The sequence below is a fragment of the Osmerus eperlanus genome, chromosome 21 (assembly GCF_963692335.1).
Source record: "Osmerus eperlanus chromosome 21, fOsmEpe2.1, whole genome shotgun sequence".
Classification (NCBI taxonomy): domain Eukaryota; kingdom Metazoa; phylum Chordata; class Actinopteri; order Osmeriformes; family Osmeridae; genus Osmerus; species Osmerus eperlanus.
In genome coordinates, this window is record NC_085038.1 from 1283361 (window position 1) to 1305171 (window position 21811).

Below are 21811 nucleotides of genomic sequence, written 5' to 3' on the forward strand. Positions count from 1 at the left end.
CATCTAGTGGGCCACCTGCTTATAATTCAGCTGTCAGTATGTCTGGTTTATTTATCCATGCCTGAGTGCATTCAGTGTATGTTCACTCATTCTATAACACCCCTCTCAGAAATAACTGTAGAGTGGATTTATCGAGAAACTCTATGTTGAAAAAATAGGTAACACACACACACACTGATAAACGCATACAAGCTAATACACACCCACACCACACACATGCACAAACACACACATGCAACACACAAAGAAACACACACCCATATCACACTCATACGTACACATGCACACACACACACAGACAATGACACACACACACACATCTCGGTGTTGTGTTTGCAGGGCTCCAGATGTGAGAGGCAGCCTGGCTGTGTTTAGCACTCCTGTCCATCTGGCATCAGAATCTCCATCTGGGATGAGGGCGCCCGCAGTGCTACCCAGAACGCAGGTGCCCTCTGTCCAATCTCCCCCAATGTCCTCGCCTCGCTCGTGTTCAAACCACCACCCTTCATTATTGAGAGCTTCCAGTTTGCTTGCGATTCAATCGACGAGCCCCCAAGAGACTTGACGTACTTTTCAGCACTAGCAGAGCGGAACACAATGTTTTCCTTGACGATATACAAATATGCAAAATGTCTCTAAACACGTGGATGTCCAGAGTGTGTATCCACGCTCCTCTCTGACCTCTGGGGAGAGGCAGGCGTCATAGACTGTTAGGTTCCTGTGACATAAGGTTAAGAGCATGTGGGGTACCTTGTCTAAAAAAAGCCCCCGTTTCCCTCTCACCCCCTACGCCCTCCACCTCAGCTCCGTCTTTGGGGGGATCGAGAGGGGGGGGGGATCTAAAATAAAATCAGCTGTCCCTGTCTGCCAGAGCCCATAGCAGTGCTAGCCTTCACTCCTGGAGCTGGTCTCCAAACGTCTGTCTCTCATCCCCAACTCCTGCTTCTCTCCCTGGGTTCAGACCTGGTGACCAAGCCCCTCCTAACCCTCCAGGGGAGACCCAAGACCTTTCCTTTTCCTGGGATTCTATCGTCTTCTGATACAAACCTTTACGTGCTGAACTTTAATACATATTCACGGCAGTGGACTGAGGCGTCGAGGGAGGACATAAGGTAAGAGGGTCGCTGTCCCTGCGGTGACAGATGGGCCCAGTGAGCTGTGAGTGTGGGTCGACTGATGATGTTGAATGACTCGGCAAAACCAAGATCCAAGGTGCTCTGAGAGTGGCCAGTCTCTGAATGAGCAGCGGCTTCAGATGGATAGCGTGTCGGGGGTTTGTGGTGTGTTTCATGTTTGGAGTGTGGTTAGTAAAGTACAGATTCACAGAGGGTTTGAGGTCTGATGGTCTGGGTTGTGTGTGTCGTGTTTCTGTGTAGACGAAGTGTTTAGCATGCAGAAGGGGTGCCGGTACCTCCACAGCTCTGTCTTTTTAAAACATTTGCACTGAGAGACACACCAGGGTCATCCTCTGGCTTCTCCTCCTGATCCGTCAGACAGCCTAATAATCCTCTGTTTTTCCTTTTTGCCGCTTTGAAGAAAAAAATACCCCTTCGGAACTGACATTTCAATTAGCTGCGTTAGACTTTTTGGCTGCTTTTCAGCCCTTGTCAGCCAAAAATCCAAGCCAGCCTGGACTAGAATAAGGGATTAAGTTGATGCACTAGTCCTTCCCCGCAGCCAGAGGGCAGGCTGAGGGGAAAACACAGATGTGTGTCTAGGCAGAAGCCGTCACTGGACACCGGTGTTTTGCTCCAAAGCTCACCTCAGGACCAGGTTGTTCCACAGAGACTAGCTAGATAGCAACACGGCGAAACCCTACAGATATTTACAGGAAACGATGTAGCAGGAAGTGACAGTGGGGTCACTGCCGCCCTCGGGCTTGGTTTGCCATCGCTGCAGAGCCGTGCATTTCCCCTTCCTCGCCCCCTCCCTCCACCCGTCCCCTGCTGTCTCACACTCCTGTCTTCCTTTCCCTCCTTCCCTCCCTCCACCCCTGTCCACCCCTCCCTGTCTCCCTCCCTCCACCCCTCCCTGTCTCCCTCCCTCCACCCCTCTCCACCCCTCCCTGTCTCCCTCCCTCCACCCCTCCCTGTCTCCCTCCCTCCACCCCTCTCCACCCCTCCCTGTCTCCCTCCCTCCACCCCTCCCTGTCTCCCTCCCTCCACCCCTCTCTACCCCTCCCTGTCTCCCTCCCTCCACCCCTCTCCACCCCTCCCTGTCTCCCTCCCTCCACCCCTCTCCACCCCTCCCTGTCTCCCTCCACCCCTCCCTGTCTCCCTCCATCCCCCCCTCTCCATCCCTCCATCTCCGTCTCCTGACCTCCCCGTCCCTGCCTGGCCGGAGGCGGCTGAAAGCCTTGCGGTCCCGCAGGTCAGAGATTAAGAGGTAATCCCTGGAGGAGAGAGGCCGGGCCTGATCCTGGGTCTGGGGGGTTTAAACACACGCTGCCACACACAGGCTCTCTCTGTAAGGGACGCCAAGCAAGAGCACACATGCCCTCCAGCGAGTAGCCCTCCGTGCTTCTCTGATGGCAATATCGAAATGCAAACAAGCTCTAAGCTGCTTATAGATTACAGCGTCCTAACCGGTAAGCCATTTGAGTGCGTTATCATCTCTGAAAGCCGTTTAAAATCACTAATTAAACAACGGTGAGTAGCTGTTCTCGAGAGAAGAGGCCTTTTAAAGCCTGCAGAGATATGCAGTCTTATGAGAGGAGTCATTGTGCTTGACCTCTCTTTATAGACAACACGCAAGTGTACACACAAACACACACACACGTACACGCCAAACCATACAGACTGACACACACACACCTTTCATCTCCCTCTCAAGGAAACAGGACTCGTCAGACAGGCTGGGTTATTAAAAGGAGGGATTTTATGTTGCGAGAGCTCCTTGCTGAGGCCCCACTTAGCTTACCTCCGTGCTACGCAAGCTCCACATTCCCCATTCCATGGCCTCCTAACATACCCCAGGACTGTTGTCACTGTTGGGTGACATTACAGTGATCCTGCCCCACTGACAGACTCCGCCCATGACGTGACAGACTCCGCCCATGACGTGAGGCCCTCTCCCCCCCGTGATGAATGAGGACATTATCTTTACATCCCTGTGTCGAACGAGCGTTGCGTTACACGAGACCCGTGGTGTCGGGTGTCTGGTCTGGGTTTATGGGATGTCGGGTAAAACCCTGTTTATTTTCGGTTGTTGCTGTGCTGGTCCGTCATCCGCCCTTCTGCTGCTTCTGAGAGGCGATTGGTTTACCCGGATATGCCGACTGCAGAGTAGAAACTAAAATAGTGTCGGATTCATGACAACGCGATTTCGTCACATGGTTCGCCAGACAAAGATAAGCCTTGGACCAGTGTTTGTGGACTTGAACCGACAGACCCGTCCACTTAGGACAACCTACCGATTCCAGGAATAGGACGTAAAAAACGAGTTCTGTATTTGTAGATGTTCTAAAACAAGAGAGCTGGATATTTCTGTACGCGATGCCAAGCGTGCCAAGCGTCGAGAACATTTCCAGGAACATTCATGTCCCCTGAACAGTGAACCAATCCAGCACATTGTTTCAGACACAACCTCAACAATACTATAAAAAGGATGACGTGTGATGCTACATACGAAACACCAGTCAGTCGTGACCTATATGAAACACGTTGATCATCTGTTGATGTCAGCAGATGTGCTTAAAGACTTCACCAGATCATGTTTTACGTTTATGTGACCCAGGAACAAATAAACATCGACCGAGCTATTCGAGGATCGGCTGACTTTTTAAAAGCCAAAAGGTGATGGCGAAAGCTGGTAATGAGAGAAAGTCAGTTTGGGTTTCCGTCCCCCTTTGAGCCCAGCGTGTTGTTGGCGCTCCGACGCCAGAGGGGTCACGGTGGGGGGTGCTCAGGACCTGGGTAGATGAGGCTCTTTCTGCCTTAATGATCCTATCGTCAGATAGAAATCAATAGGCATCTCTAATTGGACGTCCACCGAGCATGCGCTGACCAATCGGTGAGAGGCTCTCGTTTGGCGGGTGAGTGATCTTGTCCCTCTGTGGACATAGTGAGTCTGTCTAAAGGATAGATGGACATCTTCCAGAACAGTCCACAGATATACGGCAAGCTCTCAGTGGCTGATGGTATTTTTACTGTGGTCAAGCCCCTATTAGATAATCAGTACTTTTATTGCTACACACTGTAGGATTTATGTGATTTAGCTTTTCAGTTTGAGGAAAAATATTTTACTTTGTTCTTTGTGGAAGGAGGTCCCTTGATACAATTACGTACGTTGCAGTACGTGCAGTTTATCAAATTGAATTGTGTGTCTGTCTTCAGTGAACAATGAGGTATAAAAATGCTGTACTCTACTAAATGTATTTCTTGTCCGTGTCTAAACATAGACCTCATGTCCCTTCCATGTGACCATGTATTTGTTTCCAGGAACTGATTGATACAAAGGATATTTTGAAAACTTCTCTAAAGACCAATTAGTTTCTTGGAAGCACGTGCCAGCTTGTATGATGCCATAAGACTCAGTTTAGTGTATAATGAGAACACTGTAAATATCAAAATACCAGCAGAGATAGGTTGGCTTCTTTCATATAAATCCTGCATTTAACATCATGCATAAGTTATGAGGGACTATGAACACAGAGCACACACACTCACTGACACACACACTGACACACACACACTCACTGACACACACACTGACACACACACACTCACTGACACACACATGAACAATAAACAGAACAGTGTCCTGACATTTGTTTGTGTGTACGTTTGTGTGTGTGTGTGTGTGTACGTTTGTGTGTGTGTGTGTGTGTGTGTGTGTGTGAGTGTGTGTGTGTGTGTACGTTTGTGTGTGTGTGTGTGTGTGTGTGTGTGTGTGTGTGTGTGTGTGTGTGTGTGAGTGTGTGTGTGTGTGTACGTTTGTGTGTGTGTGTGTGTGTGTGTGTGTGTGTGTGAGTAGCTGCAGGCAGTCCAGGTGGTTGGCGGGCAGATCGTCCAGAGGAGGGGCAGAGCCCGGGAAACGAAGCTGACCTTGGAGAAGAGGCAGAGCTCATCTCCCTGAAAGAGCGCATGGCCCTGTACCAGGCTGCAGTGACCAAGAGAGAGCCCAGCTCAGCTACGGGGGTGAGGAGGGGGGAGGCTGTTGAGGGAGGGGCTGGGGAGGCTTGAGGGGGGGTCTGGAGGTAAGGGGGGTTGGGGGGCTGGAGGGGGGGCTGGAGGTAAGGGGGGTTGGGGGGCTGGAGGGGGGGCTGGAGGTAAGGGGGCTGGAGGGGGGGGCTGGAGGTAAGGGGGGTTGGGGGGCTGGAAGGGGGGGCTGGGGTAAGGGGGGTTGGGGGGCTGGAAGGGGGGGCTGGAGGTAAGGGGGGTTGGGGGGCTGGAGGGGGGGCTGGAGGTAAGGGGGGTTGGGGGGCTGGAGGGGGGGGCTGGAGGTAAGGGGGGTTGGGGGGCTGGAGGGGGGGGCTGGAGGTAAGGGGGGTTGGGGGGCTGGAAGGGGGGGCTGGGGTAAGGGGGGTTGGGGGGCTGGAAGGGGGGGCTGGAGGTAAGGGGGGTTGGGGGGCTGGAGGGGGGGCTGGAGGTAAGGGGGGTTGGGGGGCTGGAGGGGGGGCTGGAGGTAAGGGGGTTTGGGGGGCTGGAGGGGGGGCTGGAGGTAAGGGGAGTTGGGGGGCTGGAGGGGGGGGCTGGAGGTAAGGGGGGTTGGGGGGCTGGAGGGGGGGGCTGGAGGTAAGGGGGGTTGGGGGGCTGGAAGGGGGGGCTGGGGTAAGGGGGGTTGGGGGGCTGGAAGGGGGGGCTGGAGGTAAGGGGGCGATGGTCTCAGATGAGGGAGACCGACCCTCCATCCAGTAAAAACACTCAGTCACTGTAGTAAAACAGTGAGGAGGTTTCAGTTACTGCGGTTCAAATGTACAGCACATAGCGATTGGGGACAACAATGTCCTCCTATTTGAGAGAAACTAAACAGAGAAAAGCAGCCTCTGCTGCCCGTCATTAAGACTGGGGAGTCAGGTGGCTGAGCGGTGAGGGAAGCGGGCTAGTAATCTGAAGGTTGCCAGTTCGATTCCCCGGCCGTGCCAAAAAAAATGACGTTGAATCAGCTACCATGCTAGTGAATCTGCTACCATGCTCGTGAATCTGCTACCATGCTAGTGAATCAGCTACCATGCTAGTGAATCTGCTACCATGCTAGTGAATCTGCTGCCACAGTCAAGCAGGACGAGAGGAGGAACAGTTGGTCATTTTAAAACCAGAGGGGATGGATCATTCCGAGCAGTGGCTCCTGGGCTGTGGAATGTGGGAGTCAGGTGGCTGAGCGGTGAGGGAGTCGGACTAGTAATCCGAAGGTTGCCAGTTCGATTCCCGGTCATGCCAACTGACGTTGTGTCCTTGGGCAAGGCACTTCACCCTACTTGCCTCGGGGGAATGTCTCTGTACTTACTGTAAGTCGCTCTGGATAAGAGTGTCTGCTAAATGACTAAATGTAAATGTAAATGCACAGGGATGGCTGCTAATACAGGTTAGTTCATTAAGATGTTGATGCTGAAAGTGCTTCAGGCTCTTAGACGCTTCTCTCTCCATCTCAGTTCTGGGATCTGCTCTGTTGCACTGAGGCTTCTTCACCATCAGATGCTAATTGAAACGTCAGTTTGCAGATTTCTGTTTTCTGGGCGTTTAGATGCAGAGGCTGTGCTTCTACTGCAGTCCAGGTTTGATTTAGAATCTTTTGTTATAAAATCCCTGCATTTAATATTTAGTAACATCACGGAAACCTTTTCGAAATTGTGTTTATTGGTTGAGTTGCGGCTCCACCTTTGAAACCTTTTTTCCAAACTTTCTTTTCGCAAATATTTTGTAACCCCCCCCCTCATTTTTTTTTTTTACCTTAAAAAAAAAAATACAATTACAATTAAAGTACAGTAACAAAGTATTTGTAATTTGTTACTTCCCATCTCTGGCAACTTCCAACTGTCAATTTGTGAATTACGATTAGGGTCCTTTAATTTGTGAAAAGCTATTCAGCCTGGCTATAGATCGTTTAAGAGAACAAGTTGATTGCAGCACTGCGCTGTTCCTCAGCTGCCTGGTCGGTCATTAACGCAGGTCAAAGGTCACTAACGCAGGCCAGAGGTCGTGACCTCAGTTGACCCCTGTGTGGTGCCAGGTGACAGCTGAGGGGAGGGGCTTCCAGGTCCCATGGACACGGGTCGGGACGAGCAGCCAGTCTGGGTGCCAGACGAAATCTGGACGGGGAATGTTTCATCAGAAACCGTCCAGCTGTCGCTCGTGACGACGGGGTCTGTAACAGCCAGTGGCTGAGTATCTATGATCACACAGTGTTGGGAGAATACTTTGCTTCGGTTAAGCTTCGGGATTCGTTTCAGTCAGAAGTCATACAGAAGTCAAAACATTTAGAGGTTTCCACCATGTTACACTCAAATGCTGTTTTAGACATCCGGGTCGTGCAAGACAGGAGTCATACAGGTTAGAAGGGAGAGACAGCTTCATACCTACAAGATCATTTCTGGAAACTTCCACCTCCATATTAGGAAAACCAGACAGCCAGAACACAACCAGATGGGGTAGAGCCATAACTACATCACTGTCACAAGCCCTGCTCCAGGAGGAGAACCACCCCTCATCACACACAGCCTCAGTTAAACACAGGATCTTGATCAAGTGTGCAAATGACTCCACAGATGGACGTCTCCCGCAACAACCCCCCAAAATACAGACCATCCTGCTTTTAGCGTGTGTGTGGGCGGGGAAGCGTGTGGGGGGAGGTGCATGTTGGGGGAGGTGCGTGTGGGGGGAGGTGAGTGTTGGCGGAGGTGAGTGTTGGGGGAGGTGAGTGTTGGGGGAGGTGCGTGTTGGGGGAGGTGCGTGTTTCAGGAGGTGCGTGTGGGCGGAGGTAGGGGCAGCACCTGGGGTTTAACGGAGCCGTCTTGTCCTGGACGCAGGTGATGGAGGAGGAGGCATGTTCGCTGCCTGGGGGGCTGGCCAGCGTGAAGAAGCAGTTTGAGACTCACAAGGTCTCCGCTTCCTCTCAGAGCGCCGTCACACACGTCCACTACCAGCAGAGAACCGTCCAGGTATGGACACACACACACCCTGCTCGCAGACACACACACCCTGCTCGCAGACACACACACACCCTGCTTGCAGACACACACAGACACACACACACCCTGCTCGCACACACCCACACACACACCCTGCTCGCAGACACACACAGACAGACATGCTCTACGCACACATGCACACACACACATACCGCAGCCAGAAGCACACATATAGACAGGTACCCACACAGACATACGCATATACACAAACACACACACATCATAACATCCCACCCATAAGAAAAAAAGGTGCAAATCTGCTAAACTGATTTCCTCTAACGATGCTGTTGGAAAACAGACACAGCTGGACCCGCCTCTGATGAGCGTTTTCCCCCTCGTTTAGTTTAATCAGATGACAAACTTTGAGTTCCTTTGAAGCCTTTCTGTTTTCGGGAAACAGAAGTTGAGGAGTTCATATCTCCGAGGCAACAGTCAGCTTCCTTCCGTGGGCGAGAGACTGTGGGAGAGTCGGTAGGCTAAAGGTGTGAAATGAGTCTGCATGCAAGATGCGTGTAGGAATCTCACTTGAGCTCACTGGCTGATCTACTTAGCCAAGCTAGAAAACAGGTTACAGTCATCCAGGGAAGCCCTACCCAGGGGAATACAGGGGGGTCAGGTGGCTGAGCGGTTAGGGAATCGAGCTATTAATCAGAAGGTTGCCAGTTCGATTCCCGACCGTGCAAAATGACGCTGTGTCCTTGGGCAAGGCACTTCACCCTACTTGCCTCGGGGGGAATGTCCCTGTACTTACTGTAAGTCGCTCTGGATAAGAGGGTCTGCTAAATGACTAAATGTAATGTAAATGTAGTACTGAATTATAGAGACAGGGAGGTGCGATGTAGGAGAGGATTTTGTTGCGTGTTGTTCCTGAGGTGAAACTTAGGCACTCTATCTTTAAGTGTCTGACACATTGTAAGGAAGCGGATCACGCCTGTGAAACGTTAAGACAAACTGCACAGTGAGTGAAACGGCTTTGTTGATGTGGTACAGATCTGTGGAGACGGTTTAAAATGCAGATACCCTGCCAATGCTTGTATCGTTCAAGCCTTATTCCAAAACAAACAAACAATGTAAATGAGTAAATGAGTATCTGCCCGTCTGTCTGTGTGTCTGAGGAGATGGCTATAGTTCAGTGGTACAGCATTTGACCGCAGGTCAAAAGGTCACAGGTTTGAATCCCCCCTGAGGGAAAGCATCTGCTAGATTGATGTGTAGTTGTCATGACCAGAGTGTTCTTCTCTTCAGGAAATGTCCAGCTCATCAGAGGTAGTGGTGAGGACCAGCATCAGAGAGGTCGTCCCTGGCGACCAGCAGGTGACCGCCCATCATGATCAGCAGGTAAGAATCAAATCAAACTTTATTTGTACTGACATTTTTTACAAGCAGAAGGTTTCAACGATGCTGCTTCAACTCTTGACTCTAAGGCCCAGTTTCCCAGACATGGATTAGGTTGGTTTAGATTCAACTGTGTTGTCATGGTGCAGAGTACAGCTACAAAATCAATGACATACAGAATAATATTTGCAAATAGTTTTTGAACACAGCACACTTTAATTATCTTCTTTGTGTCTCTTCCCAAGGGACGTTTTAAGCCTTACCAACAGGCTTGTATCTAGTCAATACTTCACTGTGTATCCACAAGGCTGTACCAAAGCAAACATGCATAACATGTTTTATACAGTAGCCTAAGAGAGACAGCACCTTATTAACTCCAGAATCATAGCATACAATATAGCTAGCATGTCTGTATATAGAAGATTTATTGTCCATATGTTACATCAAACATCTTAAATATCTCAATGCTCCAGACAGGATGATTTAGTCATTTTATGTTGTAAAGAATTAAGGAATTCAAAGTACACTAACGTCATGTTTCAAATTGATTGGACGGACTGTGGTGAATGAACAACATAGTTCTGGGAATTTTCAAGTAACTTTGATAAGAGAACAGTTTGAGGTCACTGCTGCAAAACAACCATTGTGAAAACCAGTTACCTTTTTCCTCCTAACAGATGACTCATGATCAAAGAGTCCAGCATATGAATGTGGCCTCCGGTTATGACGACCATTATGATGAAACAGGTTGAGTATAAAACCATTTCATCTAGTTCTTTCATATTGCAATTTGTAACACCCTCCTACATGTGTATTGTGCATTAATAATCGCTGGATATCTGCATGAACACTCCCACTGGTCTAAAGTAGGGACGGGGTGTGGAACTGAAGGAAGCTGCAGATGGTTGTGCTTTCAGAGCCGCCAAATCTAGTCTTGGCACCCAGAGAGCTGATATATTGCTACTTCAGTTTCAAATATATAAAAAAACACAGATAGTTTATTAACGAAACAATACAATTTCTTTTAATTTGTTCGTGCTTCCAAGCGTGTGTAACGAGACCAACGTTTCCCCTCTGCAGTGGTCAGGGTCATTGGAAGGGAGGATTTGCCAAAAGTCTCCACTCAAGCTTTGAAGCAGCAGTATGAAAAGACGATTGAGGATGCTGCACCAAGCAAGCAAATTAAGGTAATGATGATCGATGTTTGGCGGTTCCTGAGATTTTTGAAACATTAGCATTCATCTGTGGCATTCTACAAGGTCACAATCAACACAGTGATGCAGGTTTCATCATTAAATCATTAGTCATTAAGTGGGATTGGATCAAACAGTGTCACATTAGCAGTCATTCTGAATCTGAGTTCAGAGAACAATTATTCTCTTTAATCCTCTTCTTTTTCCTATATGCTCTGCTTTACTGCAACAACACTATTTTCCCCTCAGTTCTCTCCTCAAAATTAGTTTTTCAGCATTTTAAAAGAGGCTTATAAAGTACGCACCTCGTGGCACTTCAATTCTGATTACTTTTGGTCGACACTTTCTCTCTTTCCTCACTGTCCTCTTCTGTCCCTACTTTCCATTTCTGCCACATTAACATCAACAACACACACACAGATTGATCTGGACTTCAACCAGTTTCAGTGGGCACCAGTCACCCAGTCCTCCCAGGAATCCAGCTATGAAAGTTTGTCCGCTACAAGGACAGCTGCTGCCTCTTCATCCGTCTCTGCCTCTGCCTCTGCCTCAGCCGTAGCTTACGAGAGCATGGAACACTTCCCAGCTTCTCCCCCAGACCTAGAGCAGGTGCCGGAAGATATCCTCGAGCACTCCTCCTCCCTGCAGTCCCACCTCCAGGCCTCCCAGCAGAAGTATGCCATGACCAAGGAGCAGCTGAACAAGCAGAAGAGCTACAAGGAGCTGAAGCGGCTCTGCAAACACGTCCACCCAGAGGTCCGCGACAACCTGGAGAGGGACTTCTTTAGCGATGTCACAGAGAGAGACATCTCTCACCTGGACAGCGAGGAGGAAGTGAGCGGGGACTTTCAGCAGGCCTGCTACGTGTTCGAGAACAACGGGAGCAGCCCCGGTAAATGCATGAGCCCCGAGCGAGAGTACCTGGAGTGGGACGAGATCCTGAAAGGCGAGGTGCAGTCCATGCGCTGGATGTTCGAGAACAAGCCGCTGGACTCCATCAAGGACGACACCCCGGATGAAAATGACACGAAGAACATCGCCCAGCATGAGATCATTGCCGGGAAGGACGTCAGGTACGCCACGTGGATGTTCGAGACCCAGCCCATGGATGCCCTGGGAACAGAGACCCCTGATCCCACGGACCTGACTGGGAAGCAGGCAGAGCTGGCCAGGGGAGACGTCCGGACCGCCACCTGGCTGTTCGAGACCCAGCCGCTGGACAGCATGAACAAGATCTACCAGGAGGACGAACAGACCATGGAGGTCGTGTTCACCAAGGACATCACGGGAGGGGACGTGAAAACCGCCAGGTACCTGTTTGAAACGCAGCACCTGGACTCACTGAGCCAGACCGAGACCATCGACGAGAGCCGCTTCCTAAACCTGAAGTCGGAACTGGAGGAGATCAAAGGAGAGGTGAAGACGACCACGAGGATGTTTGAAACGTACCCGATGTGTGTCATCCGGGGAGACTCCGGCCAGATGTTGGAGATCACCACCATCCGGAGGGAGGAGACGGCGAAGGGGGACGTGAAGACCTCCCGCTGGCTGTTTGAGACCCAGCCTCTGGACATGATCAACAAGGACCCTGCCATGGTCAAGCTCATCTGCGGCGTCTCTATGGAGGACCACCCTCAGGGGGGAGTGAACAGGGGCAGGTGGCTGTTCGAGACCAAGACCCTGGACTCCATTAAAGACGAGGAGTGGGAGATGTCCAGGACACGGCGGGAGGACGTCATCGGGGCGGACGTGAGGAAGCAGTGTCTGGTGTTTGAGACGCAGCCGATGGACTCTCTGAAGGACGATGCCAACGCCAGGCCTTTGCCCTCTGAGGAGATTGTGGGAGGGGATGTGCGCTCAGCAAAACATCTGTTTGAGACAGTGCCGATGGAGAACCTGAAGGATCTGCCTGAAGTGGGCAAACTCCAAAAGACTGTGGCAGCGGAGGACGAGAGAGGTGACGTCAGACACCAGAAGTGGGTTTTCGAAAGCCAGCCCCTGGAGAACATAAGGGAGGAGAGGAAAGAGATCACAAGGACTGTGAACATCGAAGCTCTTGACAAAGGGGACGTTTCGAATTACAAGGAAAGGTTCGAGACTCTGGATTTGAGCAAATGTGAGGGGACTCAGAGAATACAAGTTGAAGGTGTTACAAGTGGGTCTGTGAAAACCAACAAGGTTCTGTTTGAATCCACTCCCACGTACGCAATGCAAGATAGCTCGGGTCACTACCACGAAGTTAAAACCGTGCGACGTGAAGAAATCGTGAAAGGAGACGTCAGAAGCTGCAGGTGGATGTTTGAAACTCGTCCCATCGATGAATTTGACGAGAGCATCAACAAATTCCAGATCATAAAAGGTATATCGAAAGAGGAAATCGAATCCGGTGACGTCAAAACAGCTAAGTGGTTGTTTGAAACGCAATCTCTTGACGCCATCAAATCTTTCAGTCACACTGAAGGGGAAAAACACAAGGAGACTAAGAAGGGTGTGAAAATCGAGAAAGGCGACGTGAAGACCTGCCGGTGGCTGTTTGAGACTCAGCCCATGGATGTCCTGTACGAAAAGGCGGAAGTGAAGAACGAAAGCGAGGTTCAGGAGGTCCAGAAAGGAGACGTCAAAACGTGCACGTGGCTCTTCGAGACCCAGACGCTCGACAACATCCGTGACCACACAGAGTCGGAGTCCCAGACGATGCTGAGAACGTGCACGGTGAACCAGGAGGACGTCCACGGGAAGGACGTCCGGCTCGCTCGCTTCCTGTTCGAGACGGAGAACCTGGACAACATCACAGGCGAGGACGCCAGCTCCTTCAGGAGATTGACCAAGATCGACATCGAGTCCGGGGACGTCTCCAGGATGAAGTACGTCTTCGAAAACCGTTCGTCAGACATCATGACCTCCACCTCGGAGGAGACCATGCAGAAGCTGAAGACTCTTAAGGCTGACGACATCCAGAAAGGAAATGTGGTGAACTGCACGTGGCTGTTCGAGAACCAACCGATTGACGCCATCAGGGAGAACCCAGAGGAGGGCAGGGACACCCGCACGGTCACCGACGTCCAGGGGGGGAATGTCGACAAAGGCCGCTTCATTTTCGAGACGTACTCCCTGGATCAAATTCAGAAGGAATCCACTGAGACGGAGATTTCCAACCTCACCAGCATCATCAGAGATGAGATTGAGCGAGGGGATGTGAAAAACTACACCATGCTGTTTGAAACCCAGCCACTTTATGCCATTTGTGACAAGGAAGGACACTATCACGAGGTGACCACTGTCACCAAAGAAGAAATCATGAGGGGAGATGTTGTGGGGGCTCGCTGGCTGTTTGAGACCAAACCTCTGGACTCAATACGGGACACAGAAGAGGTCTACGTGATCAAAGCTGTGACGGAGGAGGGCATCAACAAGGGTGACGTCAGCTCCGCGCGTTGGAGGTTTGAAACGCAACCTCTGGATGAAATATCCGAGGACATGAAAGTGCAGACTAAGACCGTCGAGGACATTCAGGGAGGCGATGTCAGAACGAACAAACAACGCTTTGAATGTGACGATACGTCCCAGAAGTACGTGAGGACCGTCAGCGTGAGCGAGATCCAGAAAGGCGATGTCAGGAGCGCCACGTGGATGTTCGAAACGCGCACGATCGACAAGATCCACGCAGGGGGATCCGAGTATGAAGAAATGGAGAAGGTGACGAAGGAGGAAGTGATGAAAGGAGACGTGAAGCAGTCCGTGTGGCTGTTCGAAAAGGAGCCCCTCGACAGAATCAAAGAGTCAGACGGGACAGAGACGGTTGCCACGCGTGAGGAGATCCCAGCGGCTGACGTTAAAACCACAACGTGGCTTTTTGAAAGCACTCCGTTCCACGAGTTCAACGACAGCAGCGTGGAGAAGACTAAAATAATGGGGAAGAGCATCAAAAGCACTCTGGAGGAGCTGTACTGTCAGAAAATGGTGGATTCCCAGGGGATCCTCATCGAGGCTGACGAGATAGGGGACGTGAGGATGGCGAAGTTTAAGCTCCTGAATCAAGACGCCCCAGAGATCCAAAGAGAGGAGATCATCAGGGGGGATCTGAACAACATCATGATGAATCTCCTGAACCGACGGGAGAGCACTGAGAAGGGCATCGTCGTCGACAAGGAGGAAAGAGGAAACATCAACACCACAGTGAAGCAGCTGTTCACCCAGGAGAAGGGAGTCTCTGCGGAGAAGGAGGAAATCATACGAGGGGATATTCAAGAGGCCATAAACAACCTGCTCCGTGAAGAGGGCTCGTCCAAACGAGGGATTCTCATTCAGGAAGATGAAAAGGGGGATGTGAGGATGACCATCTACTCCCTGCTCAATAAAGAAGACGGGGCAGGCCTTGAAAGGGAGGATGTTGTTCAGGGAAACGTAAGAGGGACTCTTCACAGGCTCCTGTCCAACCCGGGGTCAGAGGACTCCAAAAAGATCAAAGTAGGAGACACAGAGAGGGGTAACGTCAGCTTTTATTCCACCTGTATTGAGTCAGGGGCTTTAGATTACCTCAAACAGCTTCAGTTCGAACCCAACGAGACCCCGGAAAAGAGAGAGAAGGAAAAGATCATTGGAGGGGACGTTTTTGAAACCAAACTCACACTGACAAGAAACCAACAGCAGATTGGACGCACCGTGGCAGAGGACGACATTGTCCCCGGGGACGTCCACAGCACCGTGAAGGTGTTCATGACCCAATCAGCTCTTTCTCTGACCAACCTGCAGAAAGAGGAGATTGTGAAGGGGGATCTGAGAGGAGCCCTGGACTCGCTCACTCAAGCTATCAACCAGAGAGTGGAGGTGGAGAAGGAGGAGGTGGTGAAGGGAGATATCCCAACTGCTCTGCGGTCTCTGGAGGAGGCCCAACACCAGGCCAAGGAGATGGAGAAGCCAGAGATCGTCCGTGGTGACATCAGAGGGGCACTTCAGTCGCTGGAGAAGTCTGTCACGACCAAAACAGAAGTCACAGTGGAAGATTTAGTGCCGGGTGACATCAAGGGCACCCTTAAGTCCCTGGAGGAGGCCAAACAATCTGTGAAAGAGGTGGAGAGGGAGGAGGTAGTCAGAGGGGACATTCACACCGCGCTGCAGAGTCTGCAAGAGGCCTCGACGGAGAAAAAGGTTTTCCAACACCAAGTGAGTGAACAGGGGGATGTGAGAGGGACAATTCAGCTGTTGCTCGAACCCTCAACCTCCCCGCGCATGCAGCGCAGGGGCAGCACCGAGGGAGACGTGAAGACCTCCATAAAATCCTTGTACGAAGGGCAGGAACAAGCGCAGGCGGAGAGAGAGCAGGTGTTGAAAGGAGACGTCCAGAGGACCATAAAGTGTCTGATGCAAAGAAAGCAGTATTCTAACCCTAAACGCATGTATCCTCCCAAGAAGGGCAGAGCGACGGCAAGAAATCCAGCACAGCCAGCAGAGCATAAATGCTCGCATGCGGCTCAGAAGACTGAGGGGGAAGCAGTCAATCCAGCACCTGCTGTGAAGAACCTGTCTCAGAGCACTGAATCTCAGAGCTCCGCACACAGGCATGTGGAGAGCAAATCAACGAAAAGCAAGACCGTAACCCAGGATGATTGTTCTGAGACTGCAGTCAAAACAGTCAACACAACTGAGGATTCACAACATATGAATGTTAAAGACCAACAGCATGCGAAACAGAAAATACCTCCTCCTCCTCCTAAGCCTATGATCATAAAGAAGAAAAACATGGATGGAAAAAAGATGTCTGAAAACAAGTCTGTTATAGAAATGAATGTAGCAGAGGGGGTGCAAAGCACATCAAAGACAAATGTGGTTGAGAAACAGACACAGGGAAAAAAGGCTGTCAGGGAGACCCAGGCCATGGTGATAGAGCACAAGACCATCACACAGGAGCACAAGAATATCACACAAGAGCACAAGAATATCACACAAGAGCACAAGAATATCACACAGGAGCACAAGAATATCACACAGGAGCACAAGAATATCACACAGGAGCACAAGAATATCACACAAGAGCACAAGAATATCACACAAGAGCACAAGACCATCACACAAGAGCACAAGAATATCACACAAGAGCACAAGAATATCACACAAGAGCACAAGACCATCACACAAGAGCACAAGAACATCACACAAAAGCAAAGTGTCAAAAACCTAAAAACAGAAGTAAAAACGCAAAAGACGGATTATCGCAGTCTTGAAACTAAGGGAAAAGGTTTTATTAAAAAAGCGAAGCCAGAGATCCACTTCCCCCCTCCTCCGACGTCTCCCCCGCCACCCTCCGAATCAGAGCTCTCTCTCCCTCCACCTCCATCCCCAGAATCCGGAGGCCTGCTTTCTCCCACATCTCCCCCCCTGCTCGCGAGACAGGACAGCGACCTCCCTCCCCCGCCCCCTCCACCCCCAGAGGAATGCCTCAAGTCGGAGCCTGAATTCTTCCCTCCTCCCCCACCTCCGCCCACCACCCTGATGGCAGGCCAAGACTTCCTCCCTCCACCACCCTCACAGCAGGAGCTTAACGCCATGCCCAAGACCGCTCCACCCCCTCCACCCCCTGACAAGGAGAGGAAAGCCACAGGCAGGCCTTTATTCAAAATCCCCGAGCCTGAGCCTCCCAAACAGCCTATACAGGTCAAACCTAAATGGCAGAAAAAGCAACGTACAGCAACACCCCCTCCTCCTCCACCTGCACAGCCAGTAGTAACTGAGACTGAGTACAAGGAGGTAACTAAAACCCAGGAGGCCAAGACGGAAATGTCACAGCAGGCAGAAGCCGTAGACACGCAGGTTCAGTCTGAAACCACAGCTGTGTCCTCGGCTAAGGTGCCCTCGGTGACCCCTTTGGCAAAACCGACACAAGAGGATTTGCCGCGGCCTCCGAAAAAAGTTTTCGTCCCCCATCTCAAAATCCCTCCCTCACCTGAGCCCGCCCCTGCGGCTAAACCTCGGCCGTACGCCCGCAAGTTCAAAACCCCCCTCATGCTTGCGGAGGAGCGATTCCGCCAGCAAAGAGAGGAGTTAGAGACTAACAAAGTAACAACTCCAACTTCCCCACCGACTAATATCCAGATGCAGGCATCGACGGTGACCTCCAGTGGAGATGGAGTCTCCTCAGCGCAGCAAGCGGAGAGGACGGAGGTGATCGTGGAATCAACACAAGAGAAGCAAGAGGAAGTTAAAACGACGGCAAGCATGAGCAAAGCTTCACATGAGGCCCAGACTAAGAGACCCCCCTCCGAAATCCCCTTGAACAAGCCCTTGATTTCTGGGGCGAGAAAGAAATCAACAACCGAATCTACAAATATTGCCTCTGATAAAAAGCACGTTGCCGCTAACTCTTCTATGACCTTTTCAGAAAAACAACTTGCCTCGTTTGAAGCCTCTAAAAAGAGTCAGGAGGTCTCTTCTGCCAAGCAGGAAGCTGTGTCAGTATCACCAGCCCAGCCTCCTCCTGAATCCAACATGAAAGTCCAGTCTGGCTCGAATCGGATTACGACGTCTGTAGTTGAACAGCAGAGTTCGATGAAAGCCAGTTCACACTCTGTTACCTCCACACTGAGCACTGTCCAGGAAAATAGAAATCTTCAAAGCCAATCTGCTCCTCCACCAAAAGCCGAGGAGACAAAGCATGCTAATGTCTCCCTCAAGCAGGAGGGGAAAAAAACACCCTCACAGCCCACTAGAATACCTAAAGTTACACCTAGTTTCAAGGTGAAAACATTTAAAATGCCCGCAGAGATGAAAGCAGAGAAAGCTGAAGGTGGGCACAAAGATCTCCATGTAGTCAAGAGTGAAATACACTTGCAGAAAACAGATATGGAGAGTAAGAGCGAGACCAGGCTGGCTCAGGAAAGCAAAGCAACAAGCGGTGGTTCAGAGAGAACTGATGTGAAGGAAGAGACGAATGTAAAACATGAAAAAACTGCAGATATCGAAACAACTCCGGCAGTAACGGAAACTAAACTGGAGGTTCAAATGAAAAAAGCCAAACAGATTTCAAAGAAAGAGCAAGTCACAAGGCAGCCATCATCAATTAAAGTTGCCCCTTTGACTAAAGACAAAAAAAATGCTTGTGTGGAACGACCCCAAGGACAGGGACAAACGACTATCTCCCACACTCACCAGGGGACACATTCAGAACACAGCCAAGTGCACGAGGAGACAATAATCACTGAAAAAGTGGTTCATCAGAGCACATTGAAACAAGAGGCAGTCCTCATAGCCAAGCAGCAGGCCAAATCTTCTCATCAGCAAAGAGCAGACGCGAGCAGAACCCCGCAGATTCAAGAGAGGGTTACGGGAGAGTCAAAGGCTGTCTCGGTCGAAGTAAATCTGAATCAGACAGCTGCAGCTTCTGTGGAACTCACAGATGCAGAGAGATGTCAATTAGTGCAGAAGCTGTTATTTCAATTAAAGGTGATTCAAGGAGCGCCTGGCAAAATCGAGTCGCAATCCATCAAGGCAGTCCTAGGAGAAGTCCCAGACTGGCTGATAGGATCTGACGACAGACAGAAAATGGCCCAGTCTGCTAGCGAGCACAACAAGAAAAAGCTTAAAGAGATCATTATCTGTGTGAGAAACCTCGCCCAAACAAAGCTCATGTCTCTGGAAAGAAACATAGCAGCTGAGAAAAAGCCCCAAACTGAGACCACGCCCGAGAAGAAAGTTCTCCAGGTCGCCAAGATTTCTAAGATAAGCATCGGCTCGTCTAAAGTGGAAACCCAGAAGAGAGCAGTCAGCGAGAGGACGACAACTCAGATCAAAAAGCAAGAGCTGGTGGAGACCGTCGACCCCAGAGTCCCCTCCCCCTCCATCCGGATCCGAACTCCGTCACCCACCTTCATCAGCATCGAATCAGCCAGGCGCACTGACTCCCCCCTCAGGGTGACACCGTCACCTCCGCTGTCGTTGAAGTCGGCCGCGACCCCGCCTCCCCCCATTCGCAGGACGGACACCCCCACCTCCCGCTTCAGCGGGGCCTCCCCCTCCCCCACCCTCGGACGCTCCGCCAAGCTGGCCAAGATGAAGGACACCACCGCCAGGCTTTCCCAGGGCATGACCCCTCCTCCGTCCATGACCCCGCCCCCTCCCGTGGCCCTGCCTCCTCACATGACCCCGCCCCCTCCCGTGGCCCTGCCTCCTCACATGACCCCGCCCCCTCCCGTGGCCCTGCCTCCTCACATGACCCCGCCCCCTCCCGTGGCCTTGCCTCCTCACATGACCCCGCCCCCTCCCGTGGCCCCGCGCCCTCCCATGCCCCCTCCAGAGTTCTTCTCTGAGCTGGCAGCCGAGCGAGAGGAGCTGGAGGAGAGAGAGATCTGGACGGAGACACTGGAGGAGACAACCATGGACGTGACCCAGATGGTGGACTCCATGCTCACCGTGCGGGACAAGAAGGAGTTCTTCGAGGAGGCGCAGAAGGCGGAGGTAAACAAGATGTACATGCGGAAGGACCCCATCGAAATCCCTGAGCGCCTGGGTCCAGACACGGAAGAGTCTGTCCACGGGGTGAACGAGGACGTGCTGAAGGTGGAGCTCCCAAGGGTCGATCTGTCAAAGCTGGTCAATAAATTTGAATCCCCGCAACTGAAAGTCTACGCGAGGAAAGATCCCATCGTGATCACGGAGAGACTGGGGAGCGACGCGGAGGACACGGAGGCCGAACCCAAAACACCCAAAACGGAGGAAATGCCCGCGTTCAACATCAAGGCGATCAAGGACGTCTTCGAGACGGGCGACCACACTTCCCAGGCCGCCAGGGAGCTGCGCAGCAGACAGGAGAGGAGGGAGTCCGAGTGCTCAGAGCAGACCGGCTACTCCGAGGCAAAGTCTGCGACCGGGCAGTTCTACGGCGTGGCGCGTGGCGGGGCGCGGAGCGAGGAGGGGGAGCACGGCGAGAACGCTACGGCTCGCCTCAGCCCCCCGTCGTACGCAGACGTGGTCAGGGGGAACGCTTCTGATCTGCCCGCTCCGCCCGAAGACTCCACCGAAGACATGCTGAAGACCTTCCATCAGTCTTGGGCCGAGAGCCAGAGCATGTTCCAGAACTTGGGCTTCAGCACCTCCGAGCAGAGGTCGTCGCAGGTGGTCACAAGGCAGCAAGAGATGGTGGTCACGGGTAAACCAGGATGCGCGGCATGAGGACACTAATACAGAGTGATGGTGTGTGAAACGTTTATTTTTTTTAAAGGGTTTGTGTTGAAAATGCTAACAGCTCTTCAGATTCGTGCATTAACATCCGTGTTTTTCCATTTTTCTCTCTCTGCATTTCCTTTGTTCTTTTATTTCCCCCTAACAGACACTAAAAACCTCTTAGGGGACTTATCTCACGGGTGCTGACAGTCAAGCACCCGTGCAAACAGCATGAGTGCATTCTAATATGCAGTGAGCCTACAGGGGTTTGCATTTTATGTTTTCACACACAGATTATTGAGAGCACAGTGCATAAAGATGGGTTTTTAACATGGATTAATTACTGAAAGTGAAAAGAAAAATGGTGTGTGTGTTTTTCTATAACTAAATCAGTTATGAGTTTTATTATATTATATTATATTTTTGTCAAAAAAGGACCAAGCGTTGTTGTTTTTGCAGAAAACACGAGTTCCAGAGTCCGAACTGTGCACAGCGTGCAGGAAGAGGGTGTATCCCATGGAGTCACTGATCGCAGACAAACAAAACTTCCATAAAAACTGCTTCCGCTGTGAGCACTGCAGTGGTAAACTAAGGTGAAACTTTAACTTCATTAACAACTCATATTTAAACAGTATGGATCTACATATCATATGAACAGTATACAGTATAGATCTACATGTTATATAAACATCATAGATATACATGTTACAACAGTATAGAAAAATGTGTTTGGCTTCACTGCCTTTACATCATGTACTTGATAAATATATATATTTTTTTTACTTTCATCTTTCATAGCCTTGGCACCTATGCCTCTCTCCATGGACGAATGTACTGCAAGCCACATTTCAAACAGCTGTTCAAGTCCAAAGGAAATTATGATGAGGGATTTGGACAGAAACCACACAAAGACCTCTGGAGTGATAAGAACCAACTGAATTTAGTAGAAAACACAAAATTAACATCCCCGTCTACCGAGAAGAAGGTTTATTCCGGAAATTCC

At 50.9% G+C, this 21811-nt stretch overlaps 1 protein-coding gene across 1 annotated transcript; it reads left to right on the plus strand.

Moving 5' to 3' along the window:
* The first annotated feature begins 863 nt into the window (after positions 1-863).
* On the plus strand, positions 864-21745 carry xirp2a (xin actin binding repeat containing 2a). The gene is made up of 9 exons (XM_062447581.1): positions 864-1112; positions 4975-5138; positions 7967-8098; positions 9374-9466; positions 10141-10210; positions 10544-10650; positions 11077-20794; positions 21268-21401; positions 21607-21745. Exons 2-8 carry the CDS (start codon positions 5085-5087, stop codon positions 21360-21362), a joined length of 10269 nt encoding a protein of 3422 aa, XP_062303565.1. The 5' UTR covers positions 864-1112; positions 4975-5084; the 3' UTR covers positions 21363-21401; positions 21607-21745.
* Positions 21746-21811: the final 66 nt, after the last annotated feature.

What these genes read in the sequence shown, in the direction of transcription:
- xirp2a (XM_062447581.1), top strand. Translation starts at nt 5,085, where the DNA reads ATGGCCCTGTACCAGGCTGCAGTGACCAAGAGAGAGCCCAGCTCAGCT. An exon ending in AGCCCAGCTCAGCTACGGGG is followed by an intron (nt 5,139 to 7,966) that starts GTGAGGAGGGGG and finishes TCCTGGACGCAG; the next exon opens with GTGATGGAGGAGGAGGCATG. An exon ending in CACCAAGCAAGCAAATTAAG is followed by an intron (nt 10,651 to 11,076) that starts GTAATGATGATC and finishes ACACACACACAG; the next exon opens with ATTGATCTGGACTTCAACCA.